A 20,118-nucleotide genomic window follows, 5' to 3' on the forward strand; every position below is an offset into this window, starting at 1 on the left:
ATGATTTCACAGGGAAAAATAAATGTAGTCTTAGTTTAAAGACAGTAAGTCATGAAACTATTTTGGATTCTGTCAGTCATATATAGCCTTGACAGAATTTTACATTGACTGCTTTGGAAGTTTTACTACTAATTCCAGGTTATCTGTTTCATTTGCATATAAATTGTCATCTTAGAGGGATGCAGGCTACTTGTTTCCTCAGAACAGTGAGATTTTTGAAGATATGTTGTCCAGGTGTGGCTTTATAATCCCCACTCTTTGTCATCTCTGGAGTTTTGTGAAGTAGAAGGGAGTTGGAGTTAAAGACAGTATATATTTCATGAGAAAAGATATTTACAAGTTACTTTGGTGCTGATAAGGGAAAAAATACACCACTACTGAGCCTTAAGACTTGAAGTGTGTTTTTGCCCACGTTAGTCATATTATGAGGAAATTTTTTATTGTTGTGTAAGTTATCTTTAGTTGGTGACAGAATTTCGAAGATCAGAAATATTTTGTGTACGTTTTCTTATTCTATCAGATGTGAGTTTTCCATGTTTGTGTAAATAGTCATGTTGGCTAACATTTTAAGTAGGTATGTGTATGGTTTTTCTGGATCTAAGAACTCCTTGAAGATCAGTCCTTGCAATAAAAGGTATTTAGAAGTGTATAAGGAGGAGACACTTTTTTTGTAAAAAAAATTCAGTGCTGTTGTAAACAAAAAAATCTTACTTACACCTCATAAAAATTATCTGTGTAGTTTTATTATGAACTCCAAAAAACTATTTTATATTGAAGAAAAACTGGTTTTTGTTTGGGAATGGGAAAGAAGATAATGATTTTTTTCCTGACTCCTCCTTCCCTTCCCCTACATTCTGGTAGCTATGTAATACAATTTTGATTGGAGAAAGTTTTCCTGGGCATTAAATAAACAATAATCATTTAAAGATAAGCCTATTTTGAAAACATATACTTGCCACCCTGGAGGGAGGCCAAGTTTGATGTTTTATAGAAACAGCAGGTATTTTCAGCAGTTAGAGGGTAGACAATACAAAAATTATTTTAATTGCTTTTTGTATGGTATGTCAAGAACCTTTTAAGTCAAATTATTACACGTGCCTGTTTTAACTCTTCCTTGCAGGTCTGCTTCTCCATCAGGTCAGCATCATTCTCCCATATCCTCCAGACATCACTCCTCGTCCTCACAGTCAGGCTCCTCTGTTCAAAGACATTCTCCTTCCCCACACCGCAAAAGGACTCCTTCTCCATCCTATCAAAGGACAGCCTCCCCGCCTGCAAGGCGGTCGTCTTCCCCCTATCCCCCACACTCTTCCTCTCCACCTCAGAGGAAGCGAAGTCCTTCGAGACACCGCTCTCCTGCAAGAGACAAGGGAAGGCACGATCGCGATCGGACTTCACAGTCTCATGACAGGCGCCACGAAAGGCGGGACGGTATGAATGAAAATAGCACTTCAGAGTGATGTTTGTTAGTTTGCAAAGTGCATTTTGAAACTTGATTTTCAAATTGTGGCATTGTGTGCACCCATCCCAGTGGCTAGGGGTTGAAGAAAATACTGGCTCTGTTTACTCTGGCTGTGCTGGTGATGCTGTTTGCAGGTACTGTGTAATAATGTACCCCTGGCAGAACTGCTTATGTAGGCTCAACTGATTGTAAAGGTGCTTGAAGGTATCTGTGTAGGTGTTCTGTGTGTAATGCAATGGTGGTGTCAGTAGGAAAGTGATTTTCACAGTAGGCTACACCAAAGTAACTATTACTCTTTTCTGAGAGGTGCCGAAATCCAGTCCCCACTGATGGCTTTCTATTATCTCTGTAATTGACATTAAGTGAGGTGTCTGCAAAGAAACAGCCATTCCCTCTGTTTGGGTAATATGTGATGAACAAACATGCTGTTTGCCTCAAGAGACAGATTACAAAGAGTATGTACGTCAGCTCTATTTTAGACTGGCTGTAAACTTACCTTTCTATTGCAGTAATATTATAAATATGTTGTAGAAAAAACCCAAAACAAAACAGATCCCCAAACCAACAGATTTTAGCAGGGCACTGGGGCCTTACAAGTGGTCTAAATATAGCACAAATGTTTTGGAAGTGTCTCTGTGTGTGTGTAGAAAATAAGAGGAATCCATGATCAGAGGAGTGATGACCCTACCTTAAAATTTTTTAAGTGCTCTTGCTCTTTAGTATGTTTGACATTTATTTTTATTATTCTTACTGTGTTTTGAATGGGTAAATATCTGTAGAGATTCATATTCAGAATAAGATCATTAAAACTTACTGAATGTATAGTTGGATAACCCAGCATGATCTTGTCCTATTTCTGTATTAATTTTGATTTGGCAAGTGTATTTTGAGTATGTTGTTTTAGTGTTCTTTTTGTGCTAAATATTTGCTTGCTCAGATTAAGCCAGGTATATAACATTCTTTTGAACGTTTTACAGAAACAAGAGGGAAAAGAGAAAAAGAAAGAGAAACAAGAGATGATCGTGACTATGACCAAGAGCAGAGTACCTCCAGGGACCACAGGGATGACAGAGAGTCTCGTGATGGAAGAGACCGGAGGGACACGAGAGACACCAGAGATCGGCGGGAGCCACGGGAATCCAGAGATACTCGAGACTCCAGAGACACGCGGGATTATAGCAGGGACACCAAGGACAGTCGTGACCAGAGGGACTCACGCTCCACGCGAGACTCCCATGACTACAGGGACAGAGAGAGTCGAGATGCCCATAAAAAGGATGACCAGTATCAGGATGACTTGCGTAGCTATGGGAGATCCCATGGCAGAGAGGAGAGCTCTCGTGCTGAAACGAGGAATGACTCCAGAAGTGACTCCAGAAATGAGAGCAGAAGTGATAGAATTGGCAGAAGTCGAGGCCGAGGTCCAGAATTATCTGACAAAGGTATTGTGTAATTTAAAAAATTCACGTGTCCCTATCATTAAAGATTGAGCATTTGCATTCATACTGCCTTGTTTGATATTTCATATGCAAGTACTGCCAAATAGTTCATGCTTTTAAAGCTGTGTTCAATTCTGTTGTCATTAAATTAAAACTGTTGTTGAAATTTATAGCACTTCTGTCTTCTCCATTCATTAAAGTGGCATAAGATTGGTATTCTGCCATCCCATTTTAAAACAAAGCCTAACCCTTACATCACTCTGTTTAATGTTTCTGCAACCCTAGGTTTTCCCATTGGCTACAAATACAAGAGGCTGATGCGTAGTGGAAAATTCATAGGTGGTAGTGCATCTCAAAGCACTGGGCAGCAGGTTTCTTATGCTCTTTCAAAAACAACTGCATGGTGTGTGGTGCCTGGAAACCATTTCTCACACACACCCACCTCTCCTTGCTTCACCGCCTTGCCCTGTCTGATTTCCAAAAAGTGTGACTTTATTCTTTAAAATGGTTTCTGAAGTCTGATGCATTAATAATAATAATTATAAAAAACAACAACTTTTAATAATCTATAATTTATTTTGCTTGTTGTAACATTTTCATTGGGGAAATTATGTGCATTTTTTACAGGAGAATGATCTCTGCTTTCTCTGCCTATTCTTGCTGCACTATTAGCTTACAGCCTCTTCAGAATAATTGTGAACTGGCTTTTGGACTGATACTTCTAGTCGGGACACCCCATACTATGACCAGGGCATGAGGATTCAGAAAGTCTTGATTTTGCAGTTTGCAAATAATAACTTTAAACAGTTAAAACATATGAAATTTGAGTTGTTGGTTAAGTAGAGTTTGATGTTACAAACTCTTCAGCCCATGAACAGCTAATTCAAATTTATTAGATGTCAGTACATCAGTTGGTATAAAGTATCAGTGGATTTCCTCACGTGTGGAAGCTCATGTTTTGTGTTGCTCCATCTCCATTAGGAAGTCGGGGGACTAGAGGATCCCAGGCTGATGGTCACAGCAGTAGTGGGAACTACCACGACAGCTGGGAATCGAGGAGTAGCTACGCTGATCGGGATCGCTATGACAGTCGGGATCAAGCAAGGGACTCCTCCTTTGAGAGAAGACACAGTGAACGGGATAGGCGTGACAACAGAGAAAGAGGTATTTTCATGTCTGGTTTTACTCATACATTTGTAGTCAAATGTACATGTATGAATGTGTGTGTTTCTCTCCTTTTTCTATCTTGTTCTGCCCCCACACCAATTCATAAATAGCTCATCTGACACCACACACTGACACTACTCCTATCCTTGACATAACTTCTGTTGAAAGATCATTCATTGGCAGTGTATGCACGAATGCTGTCACCTTTTCTCCAGCCCTATGGCTAGGTTTTGGCATCTTCTGTGTTTATTCATCCAAGTATTATTAAAAAAACTAAACTTCAAAGGATCTCATTGTACAACTTCAGTGTAAAATATTTTTGTCTCCTCCTCCACTTCATGGTTCCACAAGCATGTTAAGCTTAGAGTCATGATTGCATTTTGTTACTGATTCTGTTTGCCTATATAGAAGCATTATGCTTTTGTTCTGTAAATTGCTTGAGTGTGTTTTGGGGAAGGCCTAGACTAGACTAACAGTTATGGACTACTTGTTACTAAAGTAAGTGACAATTTAAATTTATGCTTAATTCAAGTATTTATTGTCTGAGGAGTGGAATAGTGATGAGTGCTTTGCTATTGTCAATAATTATTAACTAAGCATTGATACAGATACCAATGATCAGGAAAACAGCATGCAAGACTTATTTTGACATAGTATGCAAGATGTCAGACTTCTGTACCAGAAAGTGCACGATGTTGGCTTGAAGGAGCTTAGCACCAGCTTACACTCTGGAATATATTTATATTGCTCACCAATTAAGAGAACAGGAGGAGTTAGGGAAATGAAAATAGCGTGAAAATTGAAAGAGGAGCTGTGAAGGCTAAACATGAAATTACAGTGGGTTATTTTCTGCCTTGAATTTTGATTTACAGGTGACAGATACATTCTAGCTGCTGTGTAATTTCAGTTTTTCAAAGAGCTATTTTGTATGCCACTTCAAAAGATACTTTTTAGCCTATTGAAACAGATCTGTTGTGGCTTGCTCCCTGTGAAAGGCTCTGCTTCAGATTCTCTCTCATCTTCAAGGCAGGATTTCAACAGACCTAAACTCCAGGCTTCCTTTTTCATGTCAGCTGAAAAATCCTGAAGACTGAACATGTCCTGGGGGTTGGCTTTTGCAGTCTGGCTTTCATCTGTTTCACCTCCCCAGCCCAAATAAATCCTACAGATATATATAATACAATTCTGTGTTCTTCATATCCTAACAGGTTTTTAATTTATTAAGAAAAACAAACATCCACCTCCAAAAAAACCCAAAACAAAACCCCAAACCAACAGAAAAAAAAAACATTGGAAATAAAAGCATGCAATGACAACAAAATAAATTTCTAGGAAGGAAGTTGCTTTGAATGGGTTGTGTTTCCCTTTGGGGGGAAAAATAGAGAGCATAAATTCAAAATTTGTTGTCTTCTTCCTTAAAAACTTAGATCGCTTTTTGTAGTAGTAAGTCCTCAGAGTTACAATTCAAGACAGTTTCCCTAATTAGACTGCAGTTTTAGTATCTGTCATTCTGAGAAAAATTGAGATATATTTTGATTCTGTGATATGCAAGGAGTATGATTTAAAAATGCAAGCTTGCAAATTTGAGCTGTCTTTATTCTACTACGGCAAATAGGCGAATGTTCCAAACAACCACTGGAATAGTACTTCAAAAAATGAAGTCACGTAAGAAGTGCTGACTAGCTGCACTTAACTGTGTAATACACTTGCAGTGTTTGATTCACATAAGACTTTCATGTGGATGTTTTGTCACCAAAACTGACATAACAAATAGGAGTTACAGAACTTCTTTATAAAAATCTAATACTTGGTATGCAGAGTAAATCATAGTAGAGGTGCTGTAGGGCCCATTGAAAAATATGAAACCTGTTCACAGAACCGATTGCATGGATTGATGGTTTACCTTTTTAAAAAGGCAGAAATGTCACTCAGCTTTGCTTTTAATTTTATGTGGTAACAGGGGAGCACGAAATCATTGTTAATTCACTCAGGGATGAAAATTGATTAAAGTGATGTAAATGCACGTTTTATTGATTTAGTTCTGTCCAAACTCTGCCTGCTCACGCCTAGTGGACATTGTCTCAATTTACAGCAAAGTGCACTCAGCCTCAGAGTAATGGACCGAGAAATACCAATCTCTGTTCATGCCATTTTTTCCCTCTTTTGTGTAGTGTTTTTATATATATGTTGTAGGAAAATAGTTTTATTGATTTGTTGTGGCTCAAATACTACTAATGTGAGCATAGAAATTGCTATGAAGTAGTCAAAACTTATAGAAATGCTCAAAAATATCCAAAATACAATGAAGAATACATAGATAAGTCTGTGGAGAATGAATACAATTGGACAAATCAGATTTCACTATCCTTCTGGATCAGTCATTTTCTGCATGTTTAGTTTTCCCTCTGACTCTAATCCACTGTCTGAACAACAGCAAGCTCAGATTCTAAACTGTAAGACTCTGCAATGAACACAAATTAAAACTTCTGGCAGTCTGCTTCCCCTATCTCATCCTTGCCTCTCCCCTATCTTGTAGATTTGGTTGTGTGTTTCTGTGCAGGGATCTCATCTGTGATGAGACAAGCCAATATTTCTAATTTTGCAGAACTTTTACTCTGTGTTGTAAACAGCTTGAATCCTTGTAAAGTACTTGATTCCTAATAGATTTAGGAAGTAAAATCTTTGTACAGAAGTCTTAACATTTGTTGTGCATGCCATTCCCAGCTTTTTAAGATTTTATACCAGATTTGGAATCATTGAGTAATGCTATAGTAATAGGTACATTGTGAGGCATACATTTGTCTTTTGAAGCTATTCAGAAAAATCTGGTAAAAAAGTAAAGATTTTTTTGGCAACTTTTGGTTAAGTAGGCAAAGCTCACTTCCTAAATGTTGAAAAATTCTTTCAAAATTAGTTCTGCTTTGTGTCTTCCTTCCTCCCCAAAGGGAATATTCAAGTTTCTGCAGGGAGTTGCTTTTCATTTAATGCAAACCAAGATCTAGATTGTCAAGACATAGGCTCTTTTTTATTAGTGCAGGGGAAGCTGTGTGTATCTGTTTAGCACTTGGTAATCAAACCTGCTTGTGTTTGCAGATCAGAGAGCAAGCTCACCAGTACGGCATCAAGGACGGAGTGATGATCTCGAGCGGGATGAGAGGAGAGAGGAGCGAAGGGTTGATCGGTCTGATGACAGGAGAGATGAAAGGGCCCGGGAGAGAGAGCGGGAAAGGGAGAGGGACCGAGAGAGAGAAAGAGAAAGAGACCGGGAAAGAGAGAGGGAGAAAGAGAGAGAGTTGGAACGAGATCGTGCTCGGGAACGGGAGAGGGACAGAGAGCGGGACAAAGACAGGGAGCGTGAGCGGGACCGAGACAGAGACCACGACAGGGAAAGGGAACGAGAGAGGGAGAGGGAGAAGGAGCGGGAGCGAGAGCGGGAAGAACGAGAAAGGGAGCGAGAACGAGAGAGAGATCGGGAGCGGGAGCGCGAAAGGGAGAGAGGTCGAGACAGAGACAAAGAGAGAGACCGCCAGAGAGACTGGGACGACAAAGAAAAAGGAAGGGAAGAACGCAGGGATAAGAGAGAAGATATTCGAGAAGAAAGAGGCTCAAGAGATGTCCATGAGGAAAGAAAATCCAAGTGAGTGGATCTAAATGTTACTTCAGTCAAAGAAAAAAAAAAAGGTAGTCTTTTACTGCTGAATTTGGTAAGTTAGTAGAGAAGGGAGTATCTTAAGGAAGAAGACAACCTATTTATGCATAGGCTTGGTCTGGGGCTGTCTCCCCTGCATCTGTGTGGCACATGCTGGTAGCCCCCAAATTGGTACTATGCTGGTGAAGTTATTCCAGTGTTTTGTTAGTGCTGAATCATGGAACTGCTCATGAGCTAAGAGTTGAGTCTGACAATGTAATTTTCCCTTTTATGTATGCTTGCATTGTCTTGCCTTTAATAATACAATCACTAATGGAAACATAGTAGAAAACTGTGGTACATTATGAAGTCTGAAATTCAAATAGCAGCCATCTGGGTCGGGGTTTGTGACTTTGTTAATTAAATTTCTTTGGAACATACATTACCCTTTGCACTACCAAATTTCCAACACCAGTGAAGGCGTGAAAAATGTCCCCAGTGTTGTGTTGTGCTTCCTTTAAGTGCGTAGCTGTTACTTGGAATGGCAACTTAGAAAACTACAGAACTTCATGACATCTTTAAATGTCTTCTGTATGAGGTGCTTAGACTTCAGGAATTGTATTGATGATAAACTCAAAGCATCCTAAGGAAATTTGATGGTTCATGTTCCTTTTGCAGGAAGCGTCACAGAAACGAAAGCAGTCCAAGTCCCCGTCAATCACCCAAACGTCGCCGTGATCATTCTCCTGATAGTGATGCCTACAACAGTGGAGATGATAAAAGTAAGTGGGAGTGAGCTCTCTCTGCAGCTGGACACAGGTTATCCTCTGTCTGTGGAAAATAACTTCCAATTTTAAACAGAAAAAACATGGGGAAAGTTTTGTAACTGTTCTCCATATTTTTATGAGCACTACAAATTTTCTTCATCTTAATTTGTCATTTATCTTCATTTTGTCATTATGTGCTATTTCTACCAGGTGATAGTGACTTCCACATCTTCTGTGTAAGGTGCATGTTTACCGAATTGGAAATTGTCTTTTGCTGCTGCAGCAGTAGAAAAACCTAAGAAATCTAACTGAAGTAATGGGCTATGTGTTTTAATGGACACTTTTTTTGGCATGCAGAAGACAGCAAATGCTCACATATTCTTCCTACACAATGAAGGCTATGAAAAAATGTTCTTCTTAGAACAGGATGTTCTTTTCCTCATTTCCTTCTCATTTTGCAGATGAAAAGCACAGACTCCTGAGCCAGGTTGTGCGGCCGCAGGAATCCCGGTCACTGAGCCCCTCTCACGTCACGGAGGAGCGGCAGAGTCGCTGGAAAGAAGAAGAGCGAAAATCGGACAGAAAGGAAAGTTCCCGACGCTATGAAGAACCAGAGTTTAAAGACAGAGTTTCTTCAGCAGATAAGCAAAGAGAGCAGCCAGATGCTTCAGAAGGTTCCCGGTCCAGGGTTCAGGAAAATCTTGGACACCGTCCTTCTGAAGAAAGAGATGCTTCTGATAGAATGCATGATGACAGCAAGAAGAAATCTAAAATACAGAAAAAGGCCACAAAGAAGAAGAAAGATGATGACAGTGGGGTGGAAAGGTACACTAATGAACCAGCAACCGAGGAAAGCCAGGTCTTTTCCCCTAAGAAAGGTCAAAAAAGGAAAAATGTGGAGAAAAAGCGGAAGAGATCTAAGGGTGATTCTGAAGTTTCTGATGAAGAAATTGTTCCACATCATAAAAAGAAAAAAGGCCCAAGAACCCCTCCTGTAACTAAAGAAGAACTGGTTGAAGCACCACCTGAGAAAGCAGTGGCAGAAGCCCCCACGAAGAGAGAAGATACAACATTTAGTGACTGGTCAGATGAAGATGTTCCTGAACGTGGTGACATTGTTGTTCCAGAAAGAACCACTGACGATTCCCACAGAAAAAGTCACAGGACGAGGGTAGAAAAGGTGGAAGCCCCTCATGTTACTATAGAGGATGGACCACACCGTAAGCCTGTGGACCAGAAGCGCAGCAGCAGCCTCGGCAGCAATCGGAGCCATGCCTCCAGCAGGCTCAGATCCCCCTCCAATGAGTCAGCGCATCGCAGTGGAGACGATCAGACTGCACGGAAGAGGATCCTGCACAGTAGCTCTAGGGACAGGGATAGGGATAGGGACAGGGAGAAGAAGAGCTTAGAAATCACTGAAAGGAAGTCCCGAATTGATCAGCTGAAACGAGGGGAACCCAGTCGCAGCACATCTTCAGGTAATAAGATATATTTTAGTGAGACTGACCTATCATTCTGTGTACCAGTCCCAAATTGTTCTTCGTGGCTCTAATTAGTGTGATAGGAGAGGGAGGTCCTGTCTGCATTTCATTGTAAAACTAGAATGAATTAAGATTTCTGCAAGTGTTAATATATTTGAAAAGCTGATTCTCAGTGGGCAGGATTACCATTTTGTTTACACCAAAACATTCAGTTGGATTTGGTTCATGCTGTCTGGGGAAGAACGTAAATTGTAGGACAGAAAAACCTCATGGAGAAAATGCTTGTGCTAACAGAACATTGAGGTAGTTTTATCATCTAAATAATGTTCTTAAATTTGTTATTAGTGTTAATTTTGGTATGGAAATTCCTGAAATTATGCAAAATTAGGTACATTTTTTATGATTCCTGTTAGGCATACTTTTAATGCACATGGAAATCATCTTCATTACAAATCAAAATAGTCACTTTTTTTTGTGTGTAGTTGCTGTGAAAAAAAAAATAGGTAAAATATTTTAAAACTGAAACAGCATCAATACAAAAATATTTTCTTCTGAAAGCATTTTGGTTCTCTGTTCTTCTCATGGATACATGCCTGAAATTATTTTTCTGAATTCATCATTTGTTAACTAAAGCATTTGTAGCTTTTAAAAGACATGTTATAAAAATTTGGAAGTGGCAAAAGTTACCTCATGTTTTTCAGTAAGGTTAAATCTTCTAAGGCAATGTGAAAGCATTGCTAATTTGAAGATGCTTCTTTTGAGAAGTATATTTTCATTCCTGAATCTTTAAAATGCTTTGGTCTAGTAAAATGGTATTACATTTATGTGTCATAGTCATGCTTATATATATAATCTTTTATCCAGATCGTCAAGATTCAAGAAGCCACAGCTCAAGAAGAAGTTCCCCTGAGTCAGATCGTCAGGTTCATTCCAGATCCGGGTCCTTTGACAGCAGAGAAAGGCTCCAGGAGCGAGATCGACATGACCACGATCGAGAACGAGAGAGAGACAGGAGAGAGGGGAGACAAAGGGACTGGGACCGAGATGTGGACAAGGACTGGCCAAGGAGCCGGGAGCGAGACAGACTCAGGGAGCGAGAGAGGGATAGGGAGAAAAGACGGGAGCTGGAGAGAGAGAGGGACCGACAGCTGCCTGATCCTGCTGAAAGGGAGAGAGAGAGAACTCTTGACATCTCTCAAAAGGAATCAACAAAGCACAGTGAAACAAAACTGGACAGGGATCACGAAAAGGAGTTTGATGGTGCTTGCCGGGACTCAGCAGCTTCAGAGAAGGAGAAAACAGACAAAGATTTAGGACCTTCACAAGGCTTTGAAGATGGAAATGAGGCCGAAAAGGTAGAGAGTCTAGAAGGTGAGCTATTCTGGGAAAGAACCTGGACTAACAAGTGTTTTCTTCTTTCTCTTTTAGCATAGTGCTAAATAGAATAATTTTCTACTGAAAAGCTTATTGGCTTCAGCTTCTCTGCTGTGGAAGCAGACAATGAGAGAAATCTGATGAGCATCTTTCTTATTGTTAGTTATGTTAGTGCTGTTTCTTCATTTTGAGAGAAGTCTTGAAGCAAAGAAGCATTAATTATCTGAGCTAATTTCACAAAAATGCAATGTTTCGGAATAAGCAGTTTACTAAAAGATAACACCAAAATTTAATTGCCTTGTTATATCATTTTAAGATCTGTTTCTTATTTTGGGAGTGACAGGTAATGAGTGAAAAAGAAAGAATGTGGACTTGGAACTGTTTCTTAGGGGTTTTTTTCTGCCAGAGCCCAATTATCAGAACTGTTTGTCTGATTAGTAGGTGAAACATATGTATGGCTTGGCACAGTAGTCCCAAAATAACTTTCCTGAGGTAATCTTACAGGTATTTCCAGATCTAACCTTATCTGAGGTGATCTCAGTAATATCAGCTGAAAATGCAGCTTCATTTTGCTGGCCCTAATGATACTGGGGTAAGTGTGTTTAGAAAGGGGCAAACACTGACAAATTCCTAGCAGTTTGTTACATGGATTAGAAGCTTGAGCTTTGCAAGAATAGGGAGTTGGGAAGTGCTTTTACATGAACAGCATAAAAGAAAGAGTCTAAATCCAGAGTAACTGGTGCATGTTATGGTTGTGCTCATTGTGTTTGCCGTTCTTGGTAAGAATTACCTGTAGCGTTCATTGTTGATTTGGGCAGTTAAATCAAATGCTGTCTCAAGAGCGTGGTGAGGAGTATTTAGTACTTAGGTCTTGTACCTGATTACTCATAAAGTGGTCTTTAGAGGTGAGAGATCCTGTTGGGAAAGTTTCATTTAAGGAGATTATCTGTGGAGTGGAAGCACTTGACAAAGACAGTATTTGAAATGAGCCTGGAAAAGCCTGATTTTGCTACAATAGACAAAATTAACTATTTTTAAACTAGAGGAAAAGCATGGTGTGATAAATCTGAGGGTACCATGTAACTTGAGAAAAGAGGTAATGAAAGGCCATTCTTAGGTGCATGACCTGTTCCCAAGAGGGCATCTGTAACCATATAGGCTGTGCATGTTAAATGTGTTCTTAGGTCTAGCCTTTCAGTTTTGTTGTGTATTCTTTTGTCTGTTTTTCAAAGGTTGTGTTCTAAATTCTCTGCAGGTTATTATCTGTAGAGTGTTATGGTATATTTAGGATTTCTTATTTTTTTTAGGAAAATCTATTTTGTAAAATATTAGATGGCATTCCATTTTATTAAAACATTGTATATAGCATGGTTATGATTTTCTAAGGTTTAGTATACTTCATTATCTTCATTACTTTGTAACTCCTCTTTACATTGCTCCATTCAGCTGATGAGTGTGTTGAGTTTTTAATGCAGAATTAATATAAAAGTACACTTCCACATAAGAGTGGTAAAAGATAGTCTAGAAATTATCAAATTTTTACTTGAAATTCAAAATACAAAATAATTTTTAAAAATTACACATTGAGAACTATGAATTGTATTATTTTAAATTTCTTAATACAGTAAATTTTTAATGGGTCCAGGCAAGTAGTACTGGTAAACTAGTGTATCTGGTATATCAGTGTGGATGCAGCAGATGGATCTTACAGGCAGTGAATATTTAAAGTTATAAGACACAAAATGAAATCTAGTGTGGATCACCTTATTCTCCTTTCTAAAAAGGAAAAACTTGTTAGAAAACTTGTTAGATGGGCTGATGTTAGGAAGGTATGTAGTATTTACTTGGGCAAATAAGTGTTGTATATTGTCTTAACAAAATATGTCAGGATATTACTAAATTATCTTAATGTTTTGAACCTAATGTGTTTGCTTTAGGAGTGAGCTTAAATGATACTTTAGATGCTATATGCTTCCTCCAAAGCATTGCCAGATGGTTTGAGTAGTTTGTTTATGCTCTACTGGTTTGTCTTTTACTTGCTTTTTCCTTGCTCATTTTTAGGTTAGTTGAGGTTACTACTTTTTCTTCTCTCACAAAAGCAAGCCGAAAAGAACCCCAAAGAACAGGTGGGGAACTTAAAATGGAAACAGTTTCCCTCTGGCTGAGGGAGCTGGAAGGTATCAGAATAGTCATTCACAGAGGAGGATCCCTGTCAATTCTGTCCAGTTTGTGTGGCACAGCTCATTGTTAGTACCCATGGTGGAGAACCATAATAAAGCTTGAGTTTGGAGCAATGGAATTTTTAAGTGCTTGAGTCAGATTTTTCAGTCTTGGAGGTGAGAGGATGTCCCTTTTGTGAACTGCAGAATTCAGTGTTTGAGTGTCTTGTGTTCATAGGCCCTAAGGAATGTTTCCAAATAAAGCACATGTATTTGTGTGTGCAGATAGTATGTGGATGGAAAGGAGGGTAACAGCTAAAAGAAGTTTGGCATGGCTTTCTAAAAGCTCTTCTAGTGACTGCTACAAAGAATCTAAAATTCTGTACATATTGTTTCATCCAGGCTACCTGTTACCTTTTGTATTTTGGAGTTTTGTTAGGGCCTTTGGACTTAATCCTGATTTTAGATTAATATGCTAAAGCATCTGAAAGACTTTGTGGCAGTAACTTAATTTTTTATAAACTATTTATTATTGTAAACTTCATGTCTGCTATCAGATCATCAACATGTATGTTGTGAAAATGACCTTCTCTGAGTAGTTTGACTAATACTGCACCAAAAAATTGACCAGTATATGTAAAATTCAAACTGCTACATTGTGTATGGGAGGTATAACTTCACTGTTTCTCTGGGTTAATACCAGTTTTTATGTTGAATATACTTGTTCTTAAAAGCTAGCAGTTTATTTTGCTAAGCCTTTTTGTCTTCACACAGTGTACAGGACGTTTAGAAAACAGATATGATTGCTTTAAAGCTACAGTATATATCTGTCTCTGTAGGAGGAGAGGATGAGGCAAAGACTAATGATGTGCAGTCACTGGGGTCTGGTGCTGGAGAATATGAGCCTATCAGTGATGATGAACTGGATGAAATTCTGGCAGGTGATGCTGAAAAGCGTGAGGATCAACAGGAGGATGAGAAGATGCCTGGTAAAAGTATATCAACCCCCTTTTGTGATTATTTGAATATAAAGATTAGATCCGTGTGCACATAATGCTGTTGTGATGTTGACAGTATTTCTGAATTAGGAGTGCAGTCTGTGAGCAGATTCTGTCTGTGCTTGAATGCTTTCAAGTGCATGGGGAAGAATGGAATTGCTTAATTGTCCTAAGTTCAGTTGGGTAATCTGGGCTCTGTGAACTACCTTTCTGAGCACTTAATTTGAATCCATCTTAGCACGTTCAGTTGTACTTTGACTTTCTGAATGCATAAGTAATATCTCCAAACCTGCTGGCTAAGCAGGATCTGAGCAACCTTTCACGAAGAGATTGCAATAAAAATAAAACATAATATTAGGCATGGGTTGAGTTTTTTTAATCCATATAGCTTTTTATTTCTATTTCTTTTTGTATTTCTGCCATTTTCCACCCATCCAACTGAGTTTTGCCATTCTTACATGAAAGGTCCAAGAGGTCTGCAGAACAAAGTTCGTCTAATAAATATTGCTTTCAGGAGACAGCTGTGTGCACAGCATGTGAAATTAATCAGCGATAGTAAGGGGTGGTGATGTGATAACTCATTCTCTGTCAATGTTTTTGCAGATCCAGTGGATGTTATAGATGTAGACTGGTCCAGTCTTATGCCAAAGCAGCCAAAAGAACCACGTGAGCCTGGGGCTGCGCTCTTAAAATTCACACCAGGTGCTGTTATGTTGAGAGTTGGCATTTCCAAGCGATTGGCAGGACCAGAGCTCTTCACCAAAATAAAAGAGACATGCCAGAGAGTGTTGGAAAAACCTAAAGGTAACTTCTGCGGGGATTAAACTGTCTTTTTGGTGTAGTGAAGAAGTCCTTACAAAATGTGCATTAGTTCATTACTTTAGGTTTCAAAGACCACAGAAAGTGTATAATGAGTATTGTATGAAAATTACAGAAATGTGATACAGCAGCATGTTAGTCAGATTAGTGTTTTGATTTCAGCAATGGTGAGGAAGTCTAGACTAATAAACAAAACAAAATTGATTTCATCTTAGTAGAATATTGTGGAATATTTGTGAGACCATTCATGCTTTCCTAGCCTAAAGTGTATTAGCAGTTTCTTAGAGAGCTAAATATCTTTTCCAGTGAACTGTATTATTATGTAGTAGTAGTATTTCAAGAAAGACACAAGATTTATTATTCTCATTCTAAGGATCCTTTCTAGAATTCATAGATGGGGGATTTGGATCAGAATGAAGGCACTAAGTTAAAAATGTATATTATACCTCTACTAAAAGTGGGAAATACAATAATTTACAGGTTTGGAATTTGAACAAAGTGTATGTCATAAGACAGGCACAACAAATGGCAAAGGCATCAATTGTACTAGTGCTGTTTATTACAGTTCTGAGTGTTAGCAGGGCTTTTCCATGAGAAGGAATACTAATTTTTCTCTTTCACATCTCAGGAACTAGTTGAGCTGCTTGCAACAACTTGCATGGTAGAATGGTTCTTTTGGGACAATGAAACATTTGCTTTCTATAAGACCTCTATGCAAATGATTGCAGGATCTAAATGTTAGAAAATTGTGGCTTATAAATAATAGTATCTGTGGAGCTCATGTTTTTTAACTCAGTAAATTCTAGTTCTTAATTTGAAACAATGCCTTTCACTTTACATTATTCTTTATGCAGTTGTCTTGTTCTGAGAACCTCACAGTCTCAGATGGGGGGGGGGGGAAATATCCAAAACTTTTAGCTGTGGTAATCTCCATCTTGAGCCATTTAAATTATTTAACTGTAGGAATTGTGAGCTATTACACCTGCTCCTACATTTTTTTAATCAAATAAAAATACTGAGTCTTCCTGAGCATACAAACTCATATAGTCAAGGTATGAACTGTGTCTCTCTCCCTGTGAGCTTTAATTTCACTGTATACTTCAACAGTTCTTACCAGGGATTCCTTGCAACAGCAATTGCACTGCAGGATCACTCCACCTGGCTGTTTAAAATGATCCTGAACTAATCTCACCAATCTTTGCATGCTTCCCTAGAAATAAAGTTCTTAGTGATGATAGGAGGCTCTCCAGCACTGCCTTTGTATACTTGGATTCATCAGAACCTTGCTCTGGAGAGGATGGGGGATTTGAAGTGCCTCTCTTGATTTCCCTGTGCTGTGTGTGTGCAGTCTCACACATCAGAGTTCTACACTGCCAGTAGGCTTTCAAGTGTATGCACTTCCTCTGCAATCTGCCAGGTGAATGTTCTCTGTATAGAGATTACAGAGCCACAGCACATATAGTGCAAAGAAACGCACAAATACGGTGCCCTGAAAACTGAATGAATCGGGGCTAGGTGTGCTCAGTGTGTGTAACAGTGCAAATGTAGCATTTTCACTCTGGACTTCATGGTTGTATAGTTTGTCTCCCTGTCTTATTCCTGAGGTTGGTGTTCCCATCTTTGTTCTTGTTGAGGAATAAATTGAAATATTTCTGGTAATACTATTAAATGCAGAAAGTAGGGAAATGATACCTTGTTTCAGGGTGTGCTTTTCAAATTATTTTTCCTTTGGAACCAAAAATCTGTAGTATGTGATGTGGTGGTATTGGGATTTTTAGCTGACTTGCCCTCTATTATATGCAATTGTTCCTCTAAGGATATGGACCTGCTTACTTGCAAGATATGCTCAGCAAGCATCTGGCATCTGAGAAGACTCTGCAAGCTGTCCATGTTACCTTTGAAGTGGCCTTTTTGTGTCTTGTCACTTATTTCCATTTTTTGATTGTCCATTGAGGTTGTCTTTGACTTCAGTGCAGTTCTCTTTAACTTGCCCTTCATTTCATGTAACTTTCTTGTTTCTTTTCACCTTGTTTAAAAACTACTGAGTTTCATCCATGTTCTGAGTGGTTTAAAAAATGCATATTTGCCCTCTCAGCAGGATTGGACTCAGCCATGTACCTTTCCAGCTTTTTGTCTATTACATGACAGTCTTCCTATTTATTGTAAAGGGGCTATAAATCAATGAGCTCTGGTCTAGCCCTGTGTGCTCTTTTAGTCTTTGCATTTCATAGAAACAGACTTGTTGCAGGGCAAGATTCACCTCACAGCCATCTTTTCTAAAAGTGTTCTTTCTGTGCACTGTTTCTTCTGGTTAATGTGTTGAAGGACTGGTCTGTCACCTTGAGTTCTGTTAAATGCTTTAGGTGAGCCAGTAGGAAGGGGTAGTCCATTGGCAGCTGCTAACTTGTTCTCCAGGTTCATCCACCACAAATGAAAAAATTATTCCAGATAGTTGTGTTTCACTTCTGCATAGCCATACAAAAACAGTGTTGACACTAGCACAGTTACCTGATGTCTTGCAAAGAAGTGAAACTTGGGCTACTTTATGATTAATGCAAGTGGTAAGCAAACACCTTTTGTCCATCACATGTCTGACTATAAATCATACCCTGTCTTCTGTCCAAAGCTGTCACTTGATTTTTAGGCTTCCCAGTGATTGCTGTCTCAATATTGCTTTCCAGTGCTAAAACTAAATACAAGGGTATCCATCCTTCCCTTTCCATGGTGAAGGATTTATTAGTGTTATTTTATAAACTCAAATACTCTTTTTTTTTTTACCAAACCTTGATACTGTTTAGAAGGCAGAAATACAAACAGTAAAAACGTTAAGAAAATTCATATGATTGTGTGGTGCTGTTCAAAAATACCATGTGTATATTAATCTTTGCAAATCTCGATTCTTTCTAGATGCAGAAAACCTTTTTGAGCACGAACTGGGAGCACTGAACATGGCTGCGCTTCGGCGGAAAGAAGAGAGAGCAGGTCTTCTCAGCAATCTGGGTCCTTGCTGCAAAGCGCTCTGCTTCCGCCGGGACTCTGCAATTCGGAAGCAGCTCATGAAGAATGAGAAGGCAAGTGGTCTGCTGACAGGGCTGGGTCAAAGTGTGGGAACACAGATGCCCCAAAGCAGAGCTTTTCTCTGAGAGATAATTTTTGTGTTTGCTGTTCTGAAGGAGATCTAGTCCTTTCAATAATAAACTGACTTTTATTTAGAGAGGTTGCAAGGTATTTATTTTTTATGTAAAATGAGAGCTTAATGTAAATTTGAGACTAGAGCTAGTTCCTGTTTCTTATAATTTTGGTGTTTAAATTCTGGAGATACATTTTCTATATTTAGAGTATACATAATAAAAATAATTAGGTAAAATATTATTTCAAAAGTAACTGTTGAATGACTTTCTTGCTTAAGATTCCATGTGGTTTTATAAGAATTGTAAGAATCCAAGTTAAAATTAAAACTTCTGCAGTGGGTTTTGTGATTTTGTATTCTAGTCGAAAAATCATTAATTCTCCAAGTCTTTTCTAGTGGTACGATTAGTATGATTAAACCTGTAATTATTGAGAGTACTTGAGGTTAATTTCCCAGCTTGCATATTAAAAGACATTGTTTTCAGCTCTTCCTTTTTTAAAATTCAATTTCCAATTTCAACAGGGTGCAACAAAACAAACTTACACAAATTCTGCAGCAATGGACAGCGACTTGTTACGGTTGAGTCTACGGTTATTCAAACGAAAGACTGTGTGCCAGGTTCCTGGGCAGGAAAAGACAGAGGACAGCAAAATTCCACAGCCAGCTCTCCAGCAGGAAGTGTGTGTGACTTGAGAAAATGGCTGCACTGGCACTTCCTTGATTTTGAGTTGATTTCTCACTACCAGTGTTGGTGTTGCTGTTTAGAACTGGTGGTTATAAAGCGGCTCCAGAAGATGAAAGGAAATATTTCATTTGTACACAGTTAAGAGTATTGGTTTTAGATGTGAATAGGAGTGAAAAATTGAGACTTCTGTATGGAGGTCTTCGCAATTTTTGTAATATTGAACCTTACACTGTAACATAAACCTGTTTTATGGTGCATCAAGTGTAATAATGTGAAGATGTCTGGGTTTAGCAGTTTATAACATCAAATGATATTAAACTGAGGAAAACTGTCGGTGTATCTTTTTTTCTTATTATGAATGGGTATTTCCACCACCACCTTGGTCCCTCAGTACACTTCTGAAATTTGTTAAATAGCTGTGAGTCTGTTTGCCTTCTTTTTTCCAAATCCTCTTTCTTATAGTAGCCTCTGGTGTGGATTTGGATCAAACTCTAGCTCTTTTCCATCTTTAACGTGGTTTTTTAATGTAAAGAAAATTTCCTTTAATTCCTTCTGGACACAAAAGCCTAGTCCAGTCAGTTAAGGCTCTTTTTTGTTGATTAAAGAGAAAGTTAAAAAAAAAATAAACCAAACCAAAAAAAAAAAGCTTGCAGAAATTATTTATGAGCAGTTTCTATACTTATGAGACTAACTGCATTTTGGAAATGCTGCCTGCTTTCAAAAGGACTGACTGGTGCATATTGAAAAATATCTGAAGAGGAACGCAGTCATTGGTCACAGCCAGCAGGGCTTTGTGTGGAAATTGCTTTTCAAACCTGATTTCCTTTTACAATAAGGTAACCCTACTTGGTTGATCAAGGAAAGCCGGTTGATGTAATCTGCTTGGATGTCAGTAAAGTTTTTGGTACTGTCTCTCAAATACCATTCTGGACAAAAGGGATACCCAGGACGCAGCTGGATAAGCACATCATGTGATAGGTGAGCAACTGCCTCATGGATCAGGTACACA

At 38.7% G+C, this 20,118-nt stretch overlaps 1 protein-coding gene across 3 annotated transcripts in view; it reads left to right on the forward strand.

Moving 5' to 3' along the window:
* ZC3H13 (zinc finger CCCH-type containing 13) overlaps positions 1-19,440 on the forward strand; it is a 45,062-nt gene extending 25,622 nt beyond the window's left edge. For 2 of the 3 annotated variants that reach the window (XM_066545008.1, XM_066545005.1), the window contains 11 exons: positions 1,121-1,431; positions 2,440-2,904; positions 3,883-4,065; positions 7,162-7,705; positions 8,375-8,478; positions 8,925-9,941; positions 10,809-11,315; positions 14,317-14,472; positions 15,079-15,279; positions 18,202-18,365; positions 18,947-19,440. In XM_066545008.1, coding sequence (XP_066401105.1) covers positions 1,121-1,431; positions 2,440-2,904; positions 3,883-4,065; positions 7,162-7,705; positions 8,375-8,478; positions 8,925-9,941; positions 10,809-11,315; positions 14,317-14,472; positions 15,079-15,279; positions 18,202-18,365; positions 18,947-19,117 — 3,823 coding nt within the window. In that variant the 3' untranslated portion in view covers positions 19,118-19,440. The remainder of the gene's footprint in view (positions 1-1,120; positions 1,432-2,439; positions 2,905-3,882; positions 4,066-7,161; positions 7,706-8,374; positions 8,479-8,924; positions 9,942-10,808; positions 11,316-14,316; positions 14,473-15,078; positions 15,280-18,201; positions 18,366-18,946) is intronic. The other variant, XM_066545006.1, reaches the window with a different exon arrangement.
* The last annotated feature ends 678 nt before the right edge of the window (positions 19,441-20,118 follow it).

Source organism: Molothrus aeneus, chromosome 2 (genome assembly GCF_037042795.1).
Source record: "Molothrus aeneus isolate 106 chromosome 2, BPBGC_Maene_1.0, whole genome shotgun sequence".
Taxonomy (NCBI): Eukaryota; Metazoa; Chordata; class Aves; order Passeriformes; family Icteridae; genus Molothrus; species Molothrus aeneus.